Source organism: Anas acuta, chromosome Z (assembly GCF_963932015.1).
Source record: "Anas acuta chromosome Z, bAnaAcu1.1, whole genome shotgun sequence".
NCBI classification, from domain to species: Eukaryota; Metazoa; Chordata; class Aves; order Anseriformes; family Anatidae; genus Anas; species Anas acuta.
Window position 1 is genome coordinate 22,654,442 of NC_089017.1, and position 21,568 is coordinate 22,676,009.

At 37.1% G+C, this 21,568-nt stretch overlaps 1 protein-coding gene across 2 annotated transcripts in view; it reads left to right on the plus strand.

Moving 5' to 3' along the window:
- Window positions 1-17,578, plus strand: part of ZNF366 (zinc finger protein 366) — a 35,443-nt gene extending 17,865 nt beyond the window's left edge. For both annotated transcript variants that reach the window (XM_068666879.1, XM_068666880.1), the window contains exons 2-6: window positions 213-282; window positions 2,883-4,200; window positions 6,415-6,606; window positions 12,432-12,606; window positions 15,267-17,578. In XM_068666879.1, coding sequence (XP_068522980.1) covers window positions 2,902-4,200; window positions 6,415-6,606; window positions 12,432-12,606; window positions 15,267-15,802 — 2,202 coding nt within the window. In that variant the 5' untranslated portion in view covers window positions 213-282; window positions 2,883-2,901 and the 3' untranslated portion in view covers window positions 15,803-17,578. The remainder of the gene's footprint in view (window positions 1-212; window positions 283-2,882; window positions 4,201-6,414; window positions 6,607-12,431; window positions 12,607-15,266) is intronic.
- The last annotated feature ends 3,990 nt before the right edge of the window (window positions 17,579-21,568 follow it).

A 21,568-nucleotide genomic window follows, 5' to 3' on the forward strand; every position in this document is an offset into this window, starting at 1 on the left:
GAGATGAAATGACAGGCCAGATTTAATCTTTTCTCAGAGAATTTGTATGATATAGGGTTTGGCAATATGGAGGTAAAATAAAAACAACAAGATAATATGCTTTTAGACTGTAAATCGGTACATTGCTCCACCCTCTTGGATGCTCTTTTGTCTGATTATACATAACCACTCTGACTGTACTAATCACTAACTTTAAAAACTTTCTTTTGTAGGCTTGGTCCCATGATGTGTGTAGCAATGGACAGCAGAATAAAACCATACACTCAGTGAAAGCCACCAAAGGTTAGTTGTGCACGGAAATTACTGCTTTCTAGAAACTGCTAGCAGTTCTACAGCTTTTGCCATAACTCTGTGTTCCAGATAGACTGAAAATTTGCATAAAATAGGCTGTGGAAGAAAGGAGGAACTGGCAGCCAAGAGACAAGAGAGCAATTAGACAGAACTCACTGTCACTTCTGTGTATTTTTGGCAGCATTTCAATAACCTAACAAAGCCAGTAAATAACATAGCTGGGTTCTCAATTGCTATGAGCTTTCTGAAGTGTTTTATACTCATTTTGCTGCTAAAGAATCAGAAACACAAGATGAAAGACATTTGAGGGACAGGCCCATACTTTGAAGGGGACATTTTGATCTACAGGTATATTTTATGTTCAAACTGTGTGAGTTTAATGTTGCTTATAATGAAATTTGAAAAAATACTTTTCCATTTTGGAAATAAGTGGATTTTTTTTTTTGGTATTCAGAGGGTTTCTTTCCACTGCTCCTTTTAAGTAATTCAAGCCTTTGTATCGAAAGAGTCTTCAAGATCTATCTGTTCCTTATTCTGCCTACTGAGTTAGAGTGACAAAGAAACATAACTGAATGCATACTCCCTAACAGTCTTCTCTGTTATGAAATGTGCACACACACATTTACATATATTAAATATGCATATGTAAACACACACATGTATATATATAGTGTGTATACACATACATATGTTGAAATTCAATGATCTAAGGACAGAAAGTCACATCTTGGCATAGTTATTACAGTTACCCTAGCTTTAGTTGACCCTAGGCTTAATTGGTCCTTTCCTTTCCTTTCCTTTCCTTTCCTTTCCTTTCCTTTCCTTTCCTTTCCTTTCCTTTCCTTTCCTTTCCTTTCCTTTCCTTTCCTTTCCTTTCCTTTCCTTTCCTTTCCTTTCCTTTCCTTTCCTTTCCTTTCCTTTCCTTTCCTTTCCTTTCCTTTCCTTTCCTTTCCTTTCCTTTCCTTTCCTTTCCTTTCCTTTCCTTTCCTTTCCTTTCCTTTCCTTTCCTTTCCTTTCCTTTCCTTTCCTTTCCTTTCCTTTCCTTTCCTTTCCTTTCCTTTCCTTTCCTTTCCTTTCCTTTCCTTTCCTTTCCTTTCCTTTCCTCTATCCCAGATGTCTTAATAATAATCAATTTAGAGATCCTACATTTTTTCCTTTTCTGTGCATTAGTTGATCCCTTTGTCTAAAGATTCCATCTTAAAATTTTGTCACTGAAACTTTGGTTTCACACATTATTTCAACGGTAGTTTGAGAATCTACCCCATTAAATGGAAGTACTCTGTTTGCAAGCAGGTTTTTAAGAAGCCTTCTGTTGTCTACAACCTAACTAGGTCACAGAGATGTTCTTTTTTAGGAGCACGTTTATCCAGCATGGAGCTTCCCGAAAATGAAGCATGAGTGTTTTTATTACTCTAAACACCTTCAAACTTGCCACCTGACATTTCCAAGAATGGCGCTATAAATTGCATCAACATGACACAAGTGATAGAGGGAAAATATGTCTAGTTTTCCAAAGTAACCCCTGCTTGGTTTGACAAATGCATGTAAATAGACACAGGCATACACACATATACATTTGGATAAGAGCACCTCTACAGAGCCAAGGCAAAAGGTAGCAGCTTTGTTTAAAATGAAGCAAAATTTAAAACAGGTATTTCAGATTAACTCAAAATTCAAAAGAAGTTTTCTATACAATCAGTGGAATACAACATTTTGACAGAGTACAATTATTAATCTCCTGTGTCACATTAGAAACATTAGAAAGTATCGGAGCATTCTGAGGTGTCAGTTATTCTGGAAACCTCGGTAATTGTTGAAATTTGTGCTCCTGTTTAGAATAAAAACAAAACAAAACAAAACTAGATTATGTCCATAATGCAGTTCAGACAGTGGTCAGAGGCTTTCCTCCCCTAAATCTGCCAGGTAAATATTGCTGGGATTAAAACAAAGAAAATAAATTAATCTCCGCCTTCTTATTACAATACAAAGTGAGAGAAACCAGGAAGCACGGCACAAAACCTGATGGTACACAGTGTCCTTAGATCAGTTGGCCATTGTTTTCTCTCACAGCAGCACATGCTAATGATACAAAGAAGTTTAAAGTCTTTGGCTTTGATTTTTCATGTCACAACCATAATAAATGCGCACATTATTGTTTGTATTGCCATATCCTTTAGATGCACCGCCAATTTCTAGGGCCTGTGCATGTGCAGCCAAGGACAGGACTTTGCCCACAAATAGCTTGGCTAAATTAAATTACGCAGAAACATTGCCACACAGAATCAGCTGCTAAGTAGACTGTCACGTTAAAACATGTTTATGTTACAAAGATATTGAATGAATCAAACTGGAATTTAAACTGCCATTAGCACCAAAGGAAGACCAAATATTCTTTTTTTCTCCACTAGACAATTTAATTCTGCTTTAAATGCTCTTCATCTTATATGGGCCAAAGCAGGACATCCTCAGGTGTATTTAATTAAAAAAAAATAAAAATGCAACCTCCAAACCAATGAACTAGACAATAAAGTGTTAACCCCAGGAGAACAGGAAGAAATAAATATGTTTGTCTATCTGTTTGTTTGTCCTAGGGAACCAAAAGAAAGAAATATGATGAAGAACGAAGACACAGGTTTTACTGCGGACAATACACAAACCTCTCCCTTTTCCCGCTGCCTGCAGCCACTGAGCCCTGTTACAAAGCCACACAGAACGACACAATTTGGTGAAGAATTCAGACAACACCTCTCACATTTCCGCTATGGCCCTCCTCCTCTTGGAGACATGGAAAGTTTTCAGGGTTCCTTAGAAGGAGGGTCTCGGAAACGCAAGAGCATGCCAACAAAAATGCCTCCTTCTATTGCTCTTGAGGGTTCCTCATCACCACCCCACAGACCTGAAGATCAAAATGATATAGGGTCTTCCAGTCTTCCCTTGGTGTTTCAACAGCCAGTACAGCCCAAGTACAGTTCCCAGATGATTGACCTCTGCAACTTTGGTTTTCAGTTCTACAGAACTCTGGAGCATTTTGGAGCCAAGACCATTAAGCAAGAACCAGTCAAGCCTAACATGGCATGGCCCAGTAGTCCAGCATTCATGCAGGCTCCTTACCCCTATTATCCTAAAGTCCATCCTGGCTTAATGTTTCCTTTTATTGTGCCCCCAAACCTTCATTTCAGGAACCCCATTCAAATGAAAAGGCCTCCAGAGCCACCCTTCAGGAGGGCAGAAGTGAGAGAAAGTGGTGAAAATAAACAGAAAGTGGAAAGAGTAGATGTCAACCTTCAGATAGATGACAGCTACTACGTTGATGTTGGGGGTGAACAGAAACGCTGGCAATGTCCTATGTGTGAGAAGTCCTATACATCCAAGTACAATTTGGTCACCCATATCTTGGGGCACAGCGGCATTAAGCCACATGCTTGCTCCCGATGTGGCAAGCTTTTCAAGCAGCTGAGCCACTTGCACACTCATATGCTTACACACCAGGGCACAAGGCCACACAAATGCCAGGTGTGCCACAAGGCTTTCACTCAAACCAGTCACCTGAAGAGACACATGATGCAACACAGTGACATCAAGCCTTACAACTGCAGGATCTGTGGCAGAGGTTTTGCCTACCCCAGTGAGCTGAAAGCACATGAGTCCAAGCATGAGAGTGGCCGAGAGAACATTTGTGTAGAGTGTGGTCTTGACTTCCCCACCCTGGCCCAGCTGAAGAGACACTTAACAACCCACCGTGGCCCAATACAATACAATTGCACTGAATGTGATAAGACCTTCCAGTACCCAAGTCAGCTGCAAAACCACATGATGAAGCACAAAGACATCCGTCCCTATATCTGCACTGAATGTGGCATGGAGTTTGTGCAGCCCCACCATCTCAAACAGCACTCCCTAACTCACAAGGTAAGCCATCACATGTTGTCTTCTCACCTTGTATCAGACAGTAGCACAAAGATTACAGAATGATAAAGATTCACCTACCTCCTCAGAGGGAAGGTGACCAGTCTACAAAGCCTCATGCTGGCCATTTGCCAGCAGTAGGATTTTGTGCAGAGCAGAAGTCTCAGCAATACTCTCAACAATGGAACCTAGATGTCTCTGACAATCTCAAGAAAGTAAAATCAGAAAAGTAAAAGTAAGTTTACTTTACAAAAGTGAAAATGGAAAAATGTTTTGGTATAAACAGGACTTTATTTAAACCACCTGTATTGCTTCCCATAATTGTGTTCACATCTCTCCGTTTCTGGGTTTTATTTTCAGAATGACCTTCTGTGAAATAATTTGATTTTGCAGAGCTGTCTAACACCTAAAAGTTTTAACAGAAATTTTCTTCTGAAATTTATATGTATTCTTTTGCATCCCTTAATTGGGAAGTAGGTGGTATGCAGGAGGCTGTATGTATGTGGCAGAAGAAAGCATATTATTACTCATCAGATTTTGAAGAATCATTATAATGAGACATTTAGGGAAAAAAAAAAAAAAAAAAAAAAAAAAAACACAAAACACAACCTAAGAAAAATTCCTGTTTGTGTAGAAATTATTCTAAATGCCAGTTAATGGAAGTGGACAAAGAGGACCATAATCCCAGCCAATTTATATCAAGTGGCAGTCTTACCATGGCTGTCAGTAATGACAGCTATGTCAGTTTTGACTAGGAGTAGGCTTTGGAACACATCCAGAAAACACCACTTTAAAAAATGTGAAAAATATAAATGCTCCATTCAAGAATGTCTGAAATTGTTATCCACCATTATAAAAATATGATAAATGCATACAAATGACATATTTTATAAAAATTGCTTCCAGTTTTGAATATGTTTTTCATTTAACACATGAATTTTAGATTTATATGAAAAACAGTAAAAATACAGAAAGCTAGAGGCACATTTTCTTTTCAACAACCTCTACTTCCACATTTACTTTTTCTTCTTTACTATGCTATTGCCATTTCTGCTCTCTTTGGAGATTCCCTGGTCTTTGGATTTACCATACAAAATTCTACTAATTTAAAACATAAGTTTTTTTTTTTTTTTTTTTTTTTTTTTTTTGTCATAGGAAATGCAATGTCCTTGAGCCTTTAGAGAGCTTCTGCTTCTTTGTCCACAGCTGCAGGTGGATTCAGCTGTGAACATAATTAACAGTACTTAGTTGCCCAAATGCAGCCTCAAATCGGATAGCTGGATGCTGAGAGTCGCTGTGGGTGTTCACAATTTCAGATCTGCAATTAACTCTATAAAAACCACTGAGTGGCACAAAAGAGACTGGCATTTCATGTCTTATTTGTAAATCGGGCCTGCAGGATAAATAATTGCTCTTGGCACTTCACTGGTAAATCTTCACTACTTGCAGCAAGTTATACTCAAACTCCTAAAGGGTTTAGTGGAAAATTCATTGATTTTTGTAGCATGGAAATGACTCTGAGAAGCTGGCGGTTAGTACATACATGTATGACCAAGAATACTGATCTGTTTATTGGTAAATTGATTATATGGTATAGAGAGTGACAGAAACATTCTGTGACCACCAGAATAAAACAGGTTACTCCATTATGGTTAAAGTAAGTCCCATAAAGAGTAAAAAGTATTTTCTCTTCAGTGAATATAATATGTAGATCATTATTTGGTGATATTGCTTAACTACTTCTCAGCTATCTCTGATTATTTTCATTTGCTTCTTCAAAACAGGGATAGATCTTTTTTTTTGGAAGCCAATGATGTTAAACTACCATAGTCAAGCACTTCTTCGGTCTCTTAACTGGTTAACTTTTAATCTTGGTCCACAAGTTTTCACATTTGAGCAGTACCTTACACAAGCTGTAGAGAAGGAAAAAGAAGCTGTGCTACTGACTACGTCTCATGGATTTGTAAATTTAGCAATGGAAACAAAACTTATTTCATCAAGCCTCGATTTTATTTTCCTTCTCTGCTTTTCAGACTCTTGTAAGAACTTGCCAAGAAAAAAACATGTGTCCATTACTGGAGCAAATAATGTTAAAGGCAAAATAATTGCTTACCTGCTTTGCTAATGTAGAAAGAACAATTCATATATTTTGAAATGATCTACAAACTATTCTTTTTATTTATTTATTTATTTATTTATTTATTTTCCCTCTTACAGGGTGTGAAAGAACACAAATGTGGAATCTGTGGCCGGGAATTTACTCTGCTGGCCAACATGAAGCGACATGTCCTGATCCACACCAATATCAGAGCATACCAATGCCATTTGTGCTTCAAGAGCTTTGTGCAAAAGCAGACTCTCAAGGCACATATGATTGTTCACTCTGATGTCAAGCCTTTTAAATGCAAGGTAAGTGTATCTCCTTTGATGACAGAGGCATAAACTCATAGAATGTTTCTGGAATATTACCACATTGTGATATGAAAGAATTAGAAAAACAAGACTTGCTAACACATTCTATGGCTATATTTGAATTAGCACAAAATAGTCCAGTTTCCTTTCTTGATCCAGGTTCTGCTTAGGTAGCACAAAAGAATGGAGTTAAGTGTCTGTGATTTACTCCTTTCCCCTTCAATATCAGTAACGTTCGTCCTGTAGTATTTTTTTTTCCGCCTAGTGAGCATTGAAATGCCACTGAGGTTTGAGGACAATAAACATACCTGACATTTGCCTAGTACAGCCACCCAAACAGAAGTTTAAGTGCTTAATAGCTTGAAACTCTGACTAAATACATAGATCCTGCACCCCACAGAGGACCATGAAAAAGCAGCAGCCAGCCCTTCACACAGTGATGCTATGCAACAGTTCAGGGAAAGACTTAAAGAAAACCACAGCAAAACAGAACTGCAGAATGGGCCAAAGGTTTTGGCTTTGGTTTTCTTGACTGCACTCATCTCTAATCTTTTCCTTATGGACTATTCATGTTTATTTTCTTACTCAGTATTAGACACTACATCTGTCCTCCTTGTTGTCTTTTTGGTTTGTTACTGTAATCATACCTGGTGAAGCCAGAGACTGGGTTTTATTCCCTCTTTGGTCTGCTCTAAGATATGGAGAAGAGAATGTTACCCTGTTTATGCCTAAGTAATGGAAGTTTGGTCTGGAAGAGACTTCTAGAACTTTTTCATCCAACATCTTCACGGAATGAAATATTTTCTTAAATTGAGTCTTCCATTCAGAAGCACAATGGGATGAAGAATTTTTAATAGAATGATTCTCTCCTGAAAACCATAGACCTTCAAAATATCATAGGAAAATATTGCTTTCATAGTAGTTTTAATAGAAAAATATCAGAGTTAGTATTTCTGAATTCTTTATTTTGCTTTGATAACATCAAAGTGTTTCACTTTGAAAAAAAAAAGGTAAAAACAAAGACTTTTGACTTTAGCATTTTGTTTTATTTCTATTTATATCCTGTTAAAATATTATTTTCTATACTAACATTTATTCTATATTGATAAGATAATTTTTGTTACTGAAATACTTGGGTAGTTCCATGCCAAGTCTGTTGGAGACTTTCATTCTTTAAATGCACCTGTAACCCTATGGCTTTGTTCCCTTTTGATCAGTCATCCTATGACCCCTCACATTTCAGAAAAAGAAAAAAATCTATTGTTTGATAAGCTTTTCTGGATGTAGTATCTTCACAGAATCATTAGGATCCATGCTATTTCTGAGAAATGTGTCAGTTAGTTAGCTGGAAGTTTGCGTTCATGCTAGGATTTGATGATGACAGGCTATTAAAACTTGGAGATGTCAACAGTGTGAGTCAGGAACTGGAGTACCAACAGTGTGTTTTCCAGCCAGTAACAAAAGCTTTTTAGGAACACCTGTTTTTCTTATACATTTTTTAATTCTTTGTCCCCACCCAATGTTCCTAGGAGAGAAGAAACAAGTACGCACAGTGAACCAGCTTCATCTGTGGCTGTTGGTTTATGAATCAACGTTAGTGTCCCTGAACTTAGTGAAGATCTTGCCAATAAGCAAAGGGAGAAGTAGGGTTTGCTCTTTGGCATTAGGAACATCCCTCGCCTCCTATCAGAGCCCTTGAAAGTCTCACAAGTATTTCTGGCTGGTATTCAGAGGGTTAAGGCAATGACCAGATAGCAGCCTTTTGGCACCAGGCTCCTCCTCGGCAGAAGGAAGGATATAGCTGTATGAACAGCCTGCTTAACAATGGCTCACATGTCCCCGGGGAACCGCCTGCAAATAGATTTCATCTTGCTTTCTCTTGTACTTTTCAAAGCTTCCTGTTTTCTCACGGTCCTTTTGGACAGTTTACAGTCTTTCTCCCTCTCCCTCTCTCTTTGAGGAAAGGAACACCCTTCTTATGAAGAAAGAAAAAAAAAAAAAAAAGAATGCAAGGGAAAGAGAGCACAGCAGTAGTCTTTCTACTTCACCACATGCAATGGTTTTCTTTACCTTTTCTCACAGAAAGAAAAAAAAAAAGAAAGAAAGAAAGAAAAAAGTGGCTTTCCTATGTGTCTAATCACAGCTAAGCACAGACTATCTGAAATGAGGGAGTAGCAAAGAGCTGTCCCTTCTGTTTCCGCATCCAGCTGCAGGCTGGATCCGTGTTTGATTTCTCTCTGAAGAGTGAACATCTCTGTAGCTCTTAAAGGCCTGGGTCCATGCTTCCTTCTTTATTTTTGTTTTAAACAAAACAACTGAGTATTTATGAAAGAGTTGTACCAAATGGTTCAGAAGTGCTAATTCTGATTTGTAAAGGAAGCTCCTCTGAAATTAACAGTTGCTTTAAGCGATAAAGTCGGTAATGTTCCAGACACATAATAAAGAATGTAATCAAGCTTTCTCCAGTGCAGCCAGCCAAATGCACTTCACAGCAGAATTTTTGAACTCCCTTTCTACTACTGTAAATATGCAGTTAAAGGTGAGCCTAACCAATTCTGGTTTACAGCCACAGGTCAAAATATCTTCTTTGCCAAGTAGGAAGTTGCTTACATATTTCAGATGAATTGGGCTCTGCTCCGGTGTTGAAGAAAGGTAGTATGAGACATATTCAGTCTTCATTCCCATTTGGTAATGTTTTTTTAGAAGTTCCAGTCTATACCACTTTTGCCCATTGCTCATAAAATTGTGGGTTTACATTAGGAGTTAAACCCAAAGAAGATTGAGTTATAAGTACTTTTGGAAGAAACAACACAAGACTGACAAAAATGGCAGGGTTATACTTCATGCAGTGGTTTAAGAAGACAAAGTCTATTGTTGAACTAATTCAGCATTTCTTGCAAAATATACTAAAGTCTTTTTCACCAGCCAGTGCATCAAAGTGTGCTCAGCAGATTTACAGCTGAGGTTTTTCTCTTCAGGATGAGAATTTTATTTTGTCTTTACTGGAGAACCTAAGGTCTGCAAGCAACTATGTTGTTTGTTATTCCAAGCTCTCTTGCATGAATGTTACATCCCTCTGAGTGCTAAGATGCTCTGTGGTGACTTCTGGAGACCTCTCCCATGGCTTTGGGTCATCTTTCACATTGCTCAGCAGTGGTCCCAACCCTGTCCTCTCAGAGAGGAGGAAAACATTTTCCCCTTCCTAGTTTGGTGTGCAGATCCAGGCAGTGGTTTAAGAACTGGCTGTGAATTTCAGCTAGCTCTGAGCTGCTGTCTTCCAGCATGTGAGCTTCAGAACAGCTTCCTTCACCCTCTAAATCATGGGCATTCATCTGAAACCCATCTTGTGTCTTTTGAAAGGGGCATCTTACTCAGATACCATGCCACACAGTACCATCATTCTGAAAACAATTCCCATATCTGCATTTCTTTCACTTTCCTGCCACACCTCTCTACTCTGGCACCATTTCCTCATGTCCCCAGAGGACACTGCAGGACGGTAACACATATGTCTCTAAGACAGTGCATGACTTTGGGAAATTGAAAGCCTACCCTCTTTATCCAGACACACAAAACCATTATGTTGTAAGAAACTATCCTTTAGGAGGTCCCCTCTCTTGTTGTTATAAAGAAAGAGAAATAAATGCTGATAAGCCAGAAAAAAAATGCTCCTACTAGACCAAACTTAATACTCAATACTTCATAAAGTATTTTTATATGCAAAATAGGTTTTCATGAAGTACTCTAGCCCTTCACCAGTTCAATCTGATTTTCTTTTCTTAACAATATAGATGAAGAAGTGAAGACCTAGCTATCAGAAAGCAAAAGCTAGTGAGAATGCCGGTCAGCCACAATACAGGCAGATAACCATAAGCCTCCTGCTAAGAGGTTGTAGAGAAGTATTATTATCGACATTCTTATAGACAGAGAAATATTGACATATCGTATACAGTTTAAGCAGCTGTAAAGATCCAATCAGCTGCTCTTCTTCCTTGTGATTTTTCTGTGATCCTCGGTGCTTCTTTCTCTTTGTTTCCTCACAGCACTTTCAGAAGACTTTTGGTGCATTCTTTTCACTGAATATAAGTCATAGCTCTCTTTGAATGCAAAGGAGAGACAGTTCTCTTTCCTGAGTGGATGGATGACCCTTGGAATATATCTTATTTTCATAGATTATTAACTCATTTTCAGTGGCTATTTTTTCCCCCACTTTCTCTGTGAGCACTTTGCTGATAATTTTTTTTATTTTTATTTTTATTTATTTTTATTTTTATTTTTATTTTTATTTTTATTTTTATTTTTATTTTTATTTTTATTTTTATTTTTATTTTTATTTTTTGCTAGAACATTCATTTTAGCAAAGTCACAGAGAGAAAATTACAGAAATAATGCAGCTCTAGAAAATATATATTCAAGCAAATGAGCATTTCCAGAAATTTTCTCTTTGAAGCATTCAATCAGCTCTAGTTTTTATTTAAAAATAATACCGCTGAAAATTTTTTTATTAGCAATTTTTTTCCATTTTGGTTTCAAGAGCAAATGATTCAATACTACTTCACCTAGGTTCATTTCACGACTTAGGTTTCATTCAGATATTGCAGCTAATGGCTGTGTGAATTTGAATCAAAAAGTACTATGCCTGACCTTCTCTACTGCCAAAATAAATTGAGTAAAAACTTTGTCAGATTAGACCATGATTTGGTGGAACCTCAGTAACTGCTTTTTAATCATTTTATCCCAGAAGAGTACACTCCTTGAAAAATAAGATAAATTACTCGGAGATTCTGGCTCACGTAGTAACAGGGATGGTACCAAGATGACTTTGATGGTATGACTATTTGTCTAAAATCAATCCAAAAAAGTGGTAAAAGTTGAAAGCAAACACAGAAGTTTACATGGGATGGAAACAGCCACTTGAATATGAATAAAATTATAAATCCTGATAAGGAAAAACCAGAAGACAAGTTAAGACTAGAAGCTTATAATAGTGATGTCAAAATTCCATGTCTTGAGACTACATTTGATTTATAAGGAACAAGACTACAAAAGGACCCATCTAGAAAAATAACAACAAAGAAGATAATACTTATTGTTTCATCAAAGGGAAACCTGCAAGATCAATGTCTCAAGCTGTCAGGAATGTGCTTTAGGGAAAGCTGAGTCATTCTTGCGGGCCCCGCTGTTTAAATTCCAGCTTACTCACCAGAGACACCAAAACACAGAAGCTGGTAAACAGAAGATGAGATGATCAGAGAAGAATGTGGGTAGCAAGAAGCAAAGAAAAAAAGGAATTGCTTTTTCTGGCTTTAAGCAAAATGTGCAGTTATTTCCATTGCACTAAAGGAGAAGTGATATTCTGCCTGACTGTTTCATAAAAACCTTTCATTTTATCTTGTATCTCCATCTCTGCCTGACATTATTCTTGATTACTGGATAGATTCACAGACTACAAACTAAATAGCTCACTGAGACAGAAAGTTAAACTCTGAATTTCATTCAAGTGAAGAGCTTTTCAGGTTATGTACTGAAGTCTCCCCCTTCCTTAAAACAACATCCCCTGATTTTAGGGAATCTTTGACCATACGTCTCTCCTACTCACCAAATTTTAAAAATAGCAGCACTGCAAGAAGCTCTAGATGAATGAAATTCAACCACATATTCTTGTCTTTAGTGTGTCACTTGTATCTTTGAAAAGAAAAGCTGCAGCCAGAAGAAGTTAAGGCTCAAGCTGAGAAGGATAGGTTACATTTGCCTTTAAAAATATTCTTCCCGGAAATACCCCTACAAAAACTAATCATTTTTGTTTTTACTGTTTTTGACAGCTGTGTGGAAAGGAGTTTAACAGAATGCACAATTTAATGGGACACATGCACTTGCACTCAGACAGTAAGCCTTTCAAGTGCCTCTACTGTCCCAGCAAATTCACCTTGAAGGGGAACCTAACAAGGCACATGAAAGTCAAACATGGGGTCATGGAAAGAGGATTTCATTCTCAAGGTAATATTTATCAGCAAACTTATTATCTAAGGGGTTTGAAAACACACATCAGTAAGTTTGAATGGGCTTTGTACCACAGATCTACAATTTTATATCATAGATCCAATGCTATTGGAGGAGATTGAAACTCATATACCTGGGAGGTTATTATTAACTATCTATGTTACTGCAGTGTTACAGATCAGAGATACCCATCAAACCAGATTTCTGATGAGACAGAGGTACAGGCTGAGATGGAGCAATAGTTGGAGAAAAAATGAGACAGCACTTGTGAACACAAAGGAAGTAATTTCAGCACACTATATTGTTGTTTTCAGGTGTTAGGGAGAATACAGTCAGTAGTGCTAAATCACAGGACTTATCAAGCCACGCCAAAAGTTCTTGTACTTAAGCCCATGGTTCCCAGTCTTCATCGCTGTGGGGATGGTGCAATATCCATAGTACTGCAGAGCTTCTTCTAGCATGTAGGTACTCCTGACACACAAATGACAGTGAGCTGGTGGAGTCTCATTCTTAGTGAGACTAGCACATGTAGCTGGCCAAGGATATGCTTGGAGGATGTAACTGAAAATGCATTGACCTTAGAATCATTTAGGTTAGAAATGACCCTCTAAGATTATCAAGTTATTAACCTAACACTGCCAAGTCTACCACTAAATCATATCCCTAAACATCACACCAGCATGTCTTTTGAATACTTCCAGGGTTGGGGACTTAACCACTTCCCTGGGGTGACTCTACAACTTTCCTGACTGAAGGTGTTGTTCCAATATTTCTGAATAAATTTTTCAATTTTTGATCAGTTTGACTCTTGAATACTGACAGACCACACCCTAGCAACCATTTTAAAGAGCACATTATTCCTCAGACGTATCTGGTTAGGAATTTATAGTATTTCTCTCATGTTTGAGGTACATCCACATGTTTTTAACATGAGAATAAATCATAAATCCATTCAAAGTTGACAGAAGAAAAAAGTCTGGAAGTTTTCACTTGTCTTTCTCATTGCTTATTGGATTCCACATTGGAATGGAAGCCTGAATAGCTCTATGTACAGGAGCCTTTCTGCTCAAGATACATTTATTCTGTGCCATATTGATACATCTGACATTAATCTAAGGTTGTAAGCTCAAATCCAATTTGCAGAAACACATGCGAATGGAAGAAGGCAATCCTCCCTCATCTCAAAGTTTATGGGCTCTTGACAGTTCATGGTATCTGGCAAAGTATTTCCTCCCTCTGACCCAACACATACACTTCCTAAAATCATGTGCACACATGCCAATGCTATCTAGAAAAGTGAAGGTATTAGGGAGGATTGTTTTGAGCATTTGAGTATCCAAGATATTTTGTTTGTTTAGACTGGATAAATAACTCTCTTGAGGGTAGTAATCATTGCAGCCTAAAATTTAGGCTTTAATACATCCTAATGTGTATGGAAAACATGTCTTGTAATGACATTTGGGACAAAGTTTACAAAGATCCTGACAAGTAATGCTGTAAATAGCTTTTTTTTTTTTTTTTCTTCCCCCTCCCCATTTACATCTCCTACCACACCATGCTAGTTACATGATTACTTGTAATTGAAGACAGCCTAAGTACAGTAATCCTTCAGTCCTTTAGGCTCATCAGACACAAAAAATTTGTAAAGGCTGCCACCTGCTCACGAGCCATTTTAACAAATACAACACAGTTGCAAAGTAACAGCTGTATCTAGAGAGGCTGTATAAATCTTGAAGACAATGAATCAAATTACTGAGAGGGGGAAAAAAAAAAAAAAAGCTAAGCAAGTAAAATAATTTCTGCTATAGATTTTTGCTGCTGAGTGAAATCCTCATCCCAGTTGTGTCAACATTTTTTAAATTAAGATGGACTGTACCTGTAATATCTGAATCTTCTCTGCATCCTGATAGCAATGACTGGGTTTCTAGCAAGAACAGAGAGGAGATGCTTTGACAAATACTAAGATGAAACAGACACAGGTCCACACTCAGTTTTATACAGTGCAGTTCAAAATTTTCATTTGGCTCTGATGATTTCGTCAAGCTGAAGCACTAACTAGGTCATGAAGCTTTTCAGTGGCACTGGATGAGAGCAAAAAAGTTGAGGACAGAGGAGGTAGTGGACTGATGAGAGAGAATTGTGTTTTCATTTTAGTGTAGAAACTTTGAACTGGAATGTCCACACACAGAACAAACATGTTAACACATTTTTAATCTCTTCCACTCCTCTGGAAAAAAAAAAAAAGTGTAAAAACTAGAACTTTGATTTTGGCATGTGATGGTTTAGATCAAAGTGTTCACTAAAAAAAAAATAGGAAGAAGGAAGTGGGTAGGTTCATTGGCAAAAATAGTTTACAAGAGGCCAGACACTTCACTTTTATTCCTAGCTCTCTCACTAAATGTCTGGCATGAACAGCAGAATGTTTCATGTGTCTTGACCTGGTTGTGAGGTGAATCCAATAGCACTTCTTTTAGCAGCATCTCAAAGGGGATGTCATGAGATGTAAACAGTAAAGTGTTTGGAGATAGCTGAGTGGAAGACAGAGGTAAAATGTCAAATAGAAGGCCACCTCAAATTTTCTGTTTTAACCATGTGTCACCTAGTAACATTTGGTATATATAATTTATTCCTTTTCTCCCCCCTCTTAACACTACAAGGTTTTGGAAGAGGAAGAATTGCTCTGTCCCAGACAAATGTCTTGAGAAGCTTGGAACAGGAAGAGCCCTTTGATCTTTCCCAGAAGAGCCAAGGGAAAGGAATCTCATTTCATTCAGATGGTGAGAGTGCCAAAGGAAGCTCATGCCAGGAAGAAGAGGAAGACAACTGCTATGAAGCAGAGCAGTACAGCCCTGGCATGTATCATCATGACAACAACAAGCTATATACACCTCAAGATCTGTCTGGCAAACCAGACTGCATGATGAAGGGCTTCAGAGAGTCCTACTGCAATGAGAATGAAGAAATGTTAAGTGAGGGAGGACTGGAGAAGAGAATAGGGGATTCAGACAACCAGGAGAGCCAAGGAGAGAGAGACACCACAAACAATAAAGAACACCTGAGCTTTAGATCTTTCGAAAAGGCCAGACTTGGCCATTCTCTCTCTGATTACTTGTATTTCAAGCACAGGAACAAGAGTTTGAAAGAATTACTGGAAAGAAAAATGGAAAAACAAACAATGCTTATAGGCATTTAAATGGACATTTTAAAACAGCTGGAAAATGAGGAACAGATAGCTTTTAGCATGAACTGTAATTTACCAAAGCCTGAAATTTTGTAGTAGTCTTTAGAAATCAACAGGCTAAATCAATAAAATAAATTAAGGTAAAATACATACATGAAAACAATAAAGCAGTTAAAGGGGATAAAGAAATGCACTAGGTTTTAAACAATAACATTTTTACACTTATCCATTTGATGTATAAACAGACAATGGGGTGGGTACAGAATTTTATTTTCCTTTATCTGTGGTGGTAGAGACTTATACACAATTTTCTACTTATCAAAAGCAACATACTTTAGTGTTTGATTTATTATCTGTTTAAAATATATATGAACACTTCTAACCATAGGTGTCAAAAAATCTGAAAATAGTAAACATTTCACAGCATAAGCAAGAGAACTGTTAAATACGGTGTGCACGAAAGTGCTATCCCTCTCAGAACTAACACATCCACACTTTCATTTACTGCAGTGAGTATGTTAGTTTAACGACTTACAATGAAAAATGGGGAACAAATTAAGAAGAAATGCTAACTTTTTATGAGATAGTGAAGTGCAATTTTGTAAGGCTCTGAAAAGACTTGGTTTTTGTTATGGTCGCAGAAGCTTTTCTTCTGGCAAATGAGATGCTTGTATTTTGCTATGTTTCAGTCAGTATGGAAGTATTCATCAATTCTTCAAGTGAAATAGCATGGACAATATTGACATTTTATTCTGATGTCTGTTCACACCAATGCATTTAATGAGCAGCAGCAGCACGTAGCATTTGCAAGTCTTGCTGTAATTACACACAAAACAAAGAGAGTCATTTCATTGAGAAAATGATGTAATTTTGCCATTTATCTCTTCCAGTTTATCTTGGCTAGCAAGCTTGAAATTACGAAGTCTGATCAGATTTTATGTTGGAAGGGATGCCAAAAAAGAGCCCTTACAGGGCAAGCAATACTTTACAGGGAATAACAGTTTTGAGATTTCCTCTTATCTGAGTCAGATTTTTTCCCTCATTAACACAGCTTGACCAGTGAGCTCCAAGCCTTACAGAAGAATTCCACTCATGCTGTTTTTAATGAGTCATTCCCAGCTTTATATCCTCTGATTCCCATACAATATAACAAAGATGTTGAAAGTACATTTCATTAAGTACACTCCATCAGTTACATGAGTTGTTTGACTAGCACCTTGATTCCCACATTTTCAAGATGTAAGAAAAATGGCCCCAAGCCATTCCATTGCTTATAAGGAAGTAAAGATTTAAGTCATTTAATTATTCCTATGTCATTTTGGGAACACATCTCAATAGTTTAAATCCCCCATATATGGTACATCATTTCCAAATATTACTACCTTCTTCACTTACCTGCCAAGCACTTGATTCAGAATACCTTGTTGTAATGCTTAACATACAGTAAGTTATAATAAAATGTAAAGTCATATTTTTATGGCTTGCTAAGGCTAGGAGCCTGTTGCTGCAGCTCTCTACCATTATAAGAAACTTCTCACCTTACAGAAGTAACAATTCTCACACCTACCAGTTAATCAATCATATAAAACTGTGTTTGTGCAGTCTGAGCTTGCAGGAGATGGTTCCGTCTTTCAGTATTCAAACTTGGCATAATAAAGACTCTGAATGAAAAGGAGAAAAAACTGTTGATGTGTGAAGCTTTAATGTACGGGTTGCTCTTCTAAATGTAATTAACTCTACAGCTGATGTACATACTTTTTTAAAAATAAAGAGGGTATACAAAGTTGATGTGGAGTGTAAGTGGATTCAGGACAACTGAATGATGCCTTTCAAAATGAGGTGTATTTCAGAGGTACACAGGCCATTGTTTTCAGTGAAGAGTTATTTTATTATATACATTTAACTTGTCCTTTGCTGCATAATAACTCCTTTAAAAAGGAGCTGTCTTTCAAGGAAATCTTGGTTGAGCAGAAGAATCAGAAGATTTTCTAGAGTAGTATGTTCAGCCTCATTCTTTCTAGGACTACAGGGGAAAAGACCAAGTAGATATTCAGTGTGATCTATGAGATTGTCTCTTAGAAATGGAAGAATTCCTGCATTTACCCTCCTTGTAATTATCTTGCCTCTGCCAGACAAAAATCCCACTTACTCTCAGAAATGTCTCTTTAAGGTGGTGTAGTTCCCAGCTTTGCACTTTTTAAGATCAGTCCTCTCCACCTTTACAGCCATATTAGTTCCTATGATAAAATAAATATACAACAAAATCTGGAACCTAGTTTTATATATATATATATATATATATATATATATATATATATATATGCATATACACACACATATATATGTATGTATGTATTTATATATTATATAATGCATTTTCTATAATTTCTGTAATGCCGATGAGTTGCATTTAGCAAGGCCCTGCAGTTCTGCCAGGTGTAGAGCAAAAATACAACACTTTCATCACAAAACATTGTTGTTTATAAAATGCAGAATGTTACAGGACAGGCAGACAATCCTTATCAAGAAAGAAACAAGTGGTTACATATCAAGACCATTCCAGAAAAATGGAACAAAGAAGACATTTTCAGCAGAGTACAACTCCCATTTTCTTATGTGAACTAGTGAACAGAATTTTCAGAAATGCCTAGTATAGTTCAGTCATCTCTCCCTGTAGTTGAAAGTGCTGTACATGAGAGGAGTTGGTCTTGAATTCTATCTGTAGCAGATAACATCCTAACCATGAAAACGATGTATTCTAAAAGTATGCAGTCCAGAGTACCTGTACAGGGATTTCCCCCATAAGGAGAAGTGCCAGAGGTGTCCTCATGAAAGTAAATCACTGGAAAATATTCTGGTTGTCTTAATGATTAACCCACACATTTTCAATCTAACTTCCTCTGCAGCCAATTTATCTACTTCAATTCCACATCTCACTGGAGCAAAAGCAATTGACAACCATATACATACAGGAAGGTAGAAAGGAGTAAGGGTACCCAGAGTAGCAGTGCTATTTGTGACTAATTTGTAACGTGTATCACTTTTCTTGCATTTTTCCTAGAAAGCGGATAATATTATATTACAATAAGACTTTGAGACTGTGCCCAGTCACATAGTCACACGAAGCTAATTCACAAGCACCCAAGGTTAATTCATATTGGAATAGCAAAGAACTCTTCCAAAAGCCTAAGTCACCAGTCAGAGGAATTGCAAACAAAACTGTTACTGAGATAAGGAGACAAGTGTCAAGTGACCCAGGCAAAGGGATTAGATAGTCCTCCCAACTGCAGAACATAATACAGCTGAGTTTATGACACTTGTTATAAAGAGGTCCTGGGGGACACATTAAAAGTGAAATAACAGCCTTCATTGTGAAGCACCTTGCTTTCCAAACATAAGTTATTTTCACACTATTTACATTGGCACCATTTTGGGAACAGACAGTAACAGCCTTTGCTTTTTAATAGCTTTGAAAATGCTTTATTGAAATTTGCTCTCATAATGAAGTTACTTCCCATTTCTAATTTCTGAGGGATTAGCTTCCTTGTTTTGCTTTGAATAGAGGCCCAGAAGCCCTGTAGAGCCATTGCTCCTAGACCTTCGGGCAATTTTTTTTTTCTTTACTCCTTCCTAATCTGAGTCTACCTACCTTCTTACAACATGGTAGGCAAAAATGCATCTATATGACTCTTCGGTGATTTGCATTTTCAACTTGTGATACCATATGAAATTGAAAAGTCTTCACCACAACATCTATATTAAATCACATTCATACTGTTTCCCTCCATTACTACAAAAAGCCTAACTTCATTCTCTTAGAAAACTTCAGAGCAAATAAGAATGACCACAAACTAATACAGCAGAGATACTTTACAAACCAGATGCTCAAGAAGCCCCAATGAGTAACAGTAAATGTACAACACCATAAGTTTGAGTAAATGAAGACATGCAGATTGTTAAGCTGGAGATTTTTCTGCTGTTAAGAGCAGCAAGGAGAGCTCTGCAAGACACTGTGCAGAACAGAATAAGTGGATGAAAAATCAAAAGCTGGATTAGTAAAATCGGAGGATAAAGAAATATGATGTATTTAGTGAGAAAGGTGAGTTGTAGGTGACTCTGAAATGATGTTTTGAGTTTGGCTACCTGGACCCAGCTATCTCCATATGAACTGGAGTTCTCCTGGCTGCTGAGCAGCCTCTAGCCTGTGATGGCAAAGACAACTGCAATGTGCTCAGCAGCGCAAAAGATAGAACACTCTGTTTTAATTTTATAGCATAATTTTATCCTGTGCTGTGTATTGCAAAACACACTCTTGGAAAGATACCAGAAAGACCAATTAATTCTGTTATACTTGCCTTTTTATAACTCTGTTTTAGTCTCTTGGCTATTCTTTGATTTCTCTCTTCATATTGTGCTGCTGGATTCTGTTGTTATGAGTGTACAGTTAAGAAGTAATAAAAGTACCATTGTTATTAAACCAAGAAGTTTTTCATAATTATTAACAGTTTTGAAAATAAGCCATGTCTGCTTTGCTGAACAACATGTATCAAAGCTAACATTTAGTACTTCTAACAGATTTTGCAGATAATGTGGTGTGTATTTATTTCACATAGAACACTGGGCTATAATTTAAAACCCCAACTCAAAATATGAACCAACTTTGGTGAATATGCATTTTCTCTCTTTTCTTCTCAATAGTAAAAACATATATGATGCATTGCATTAATTTAAACAAATAAGTATATACAAGTGATGCTTCTGTACTATTGAAATTGATCTGGAGCTCTTGGCACCCCAGATATTTTATACACTAAACATATGGAGTTGGTCTCACAAGGCCATACTTCACTCAGCACCATTAAAGGGTGGTCCTTTTAAAGGAAAACCTAAAAGAATGACAGGAGAGTAGTTAGGAGACAAGGAAAGAAGGTTTGCCATGTCCCTTGAGACAGCACATTCATTTTATTATTACAGACTGCAGGGAGAACATAAAAATGCTTTGGAATGATCGTGGCATTTGTTAATTTAGCATTAGAAAGCTGAAAAAAAAAAAAAGTGTAACCCTTACCTTAAAGATGTTTCAAAGATCTTCATCTAAAAAGAGAAAACGAGACACAGATGTGTTAGAGTATTGAATTTAAGGAACTAGGAATCCCTTTAAATTTCAGGAATAAGCAGAAAACTCAGAAATCTTTCTTTTGTTGATGGAAAACATCACTACTAAGTGATGGGTAAATTATTAGATATGTTTTTTTTTAACGAGATCTGGATGGAATTAGCATTATCAGACTTCACAGGGACCATTTAAATTTGTTTTTGGACACAGAGAGAAAGCAACTGGAATACTGGTTATGAAATAATTCAAGTAATAAAGAAGTTATTCAGTTTCCAATTCTAAGAGGAATGCATCTTAAAAAAAAACCACAGAAGTCTCATACAAACACCAGAAATACATTGAGGCCAAATGAAACAGAAATAAACCTTCTTTTCTTTCTCATTTTCTTCTCTATCTCTCTCCCCCTGTTTCTCTCCTCCCTTTTCCTTTTTGATTGCGAGTAATAAACACAATGAAGATTATAAACTAGTTCCACATGAGGAGGAAGATACGTTTCTTTATCTGGGGAATGACCTGCTTCATTCCCATGTGACTCAGTATCACTGATTCTCAGTTTCCTCTTTTTCATTTGCAACAATATAATTTAGAAAAGACTTATATTTGGTCCTTTTTACAGTCTTACTTTTCATTTTTGTTGAAAATTTAATTGCATTCACTTGGGT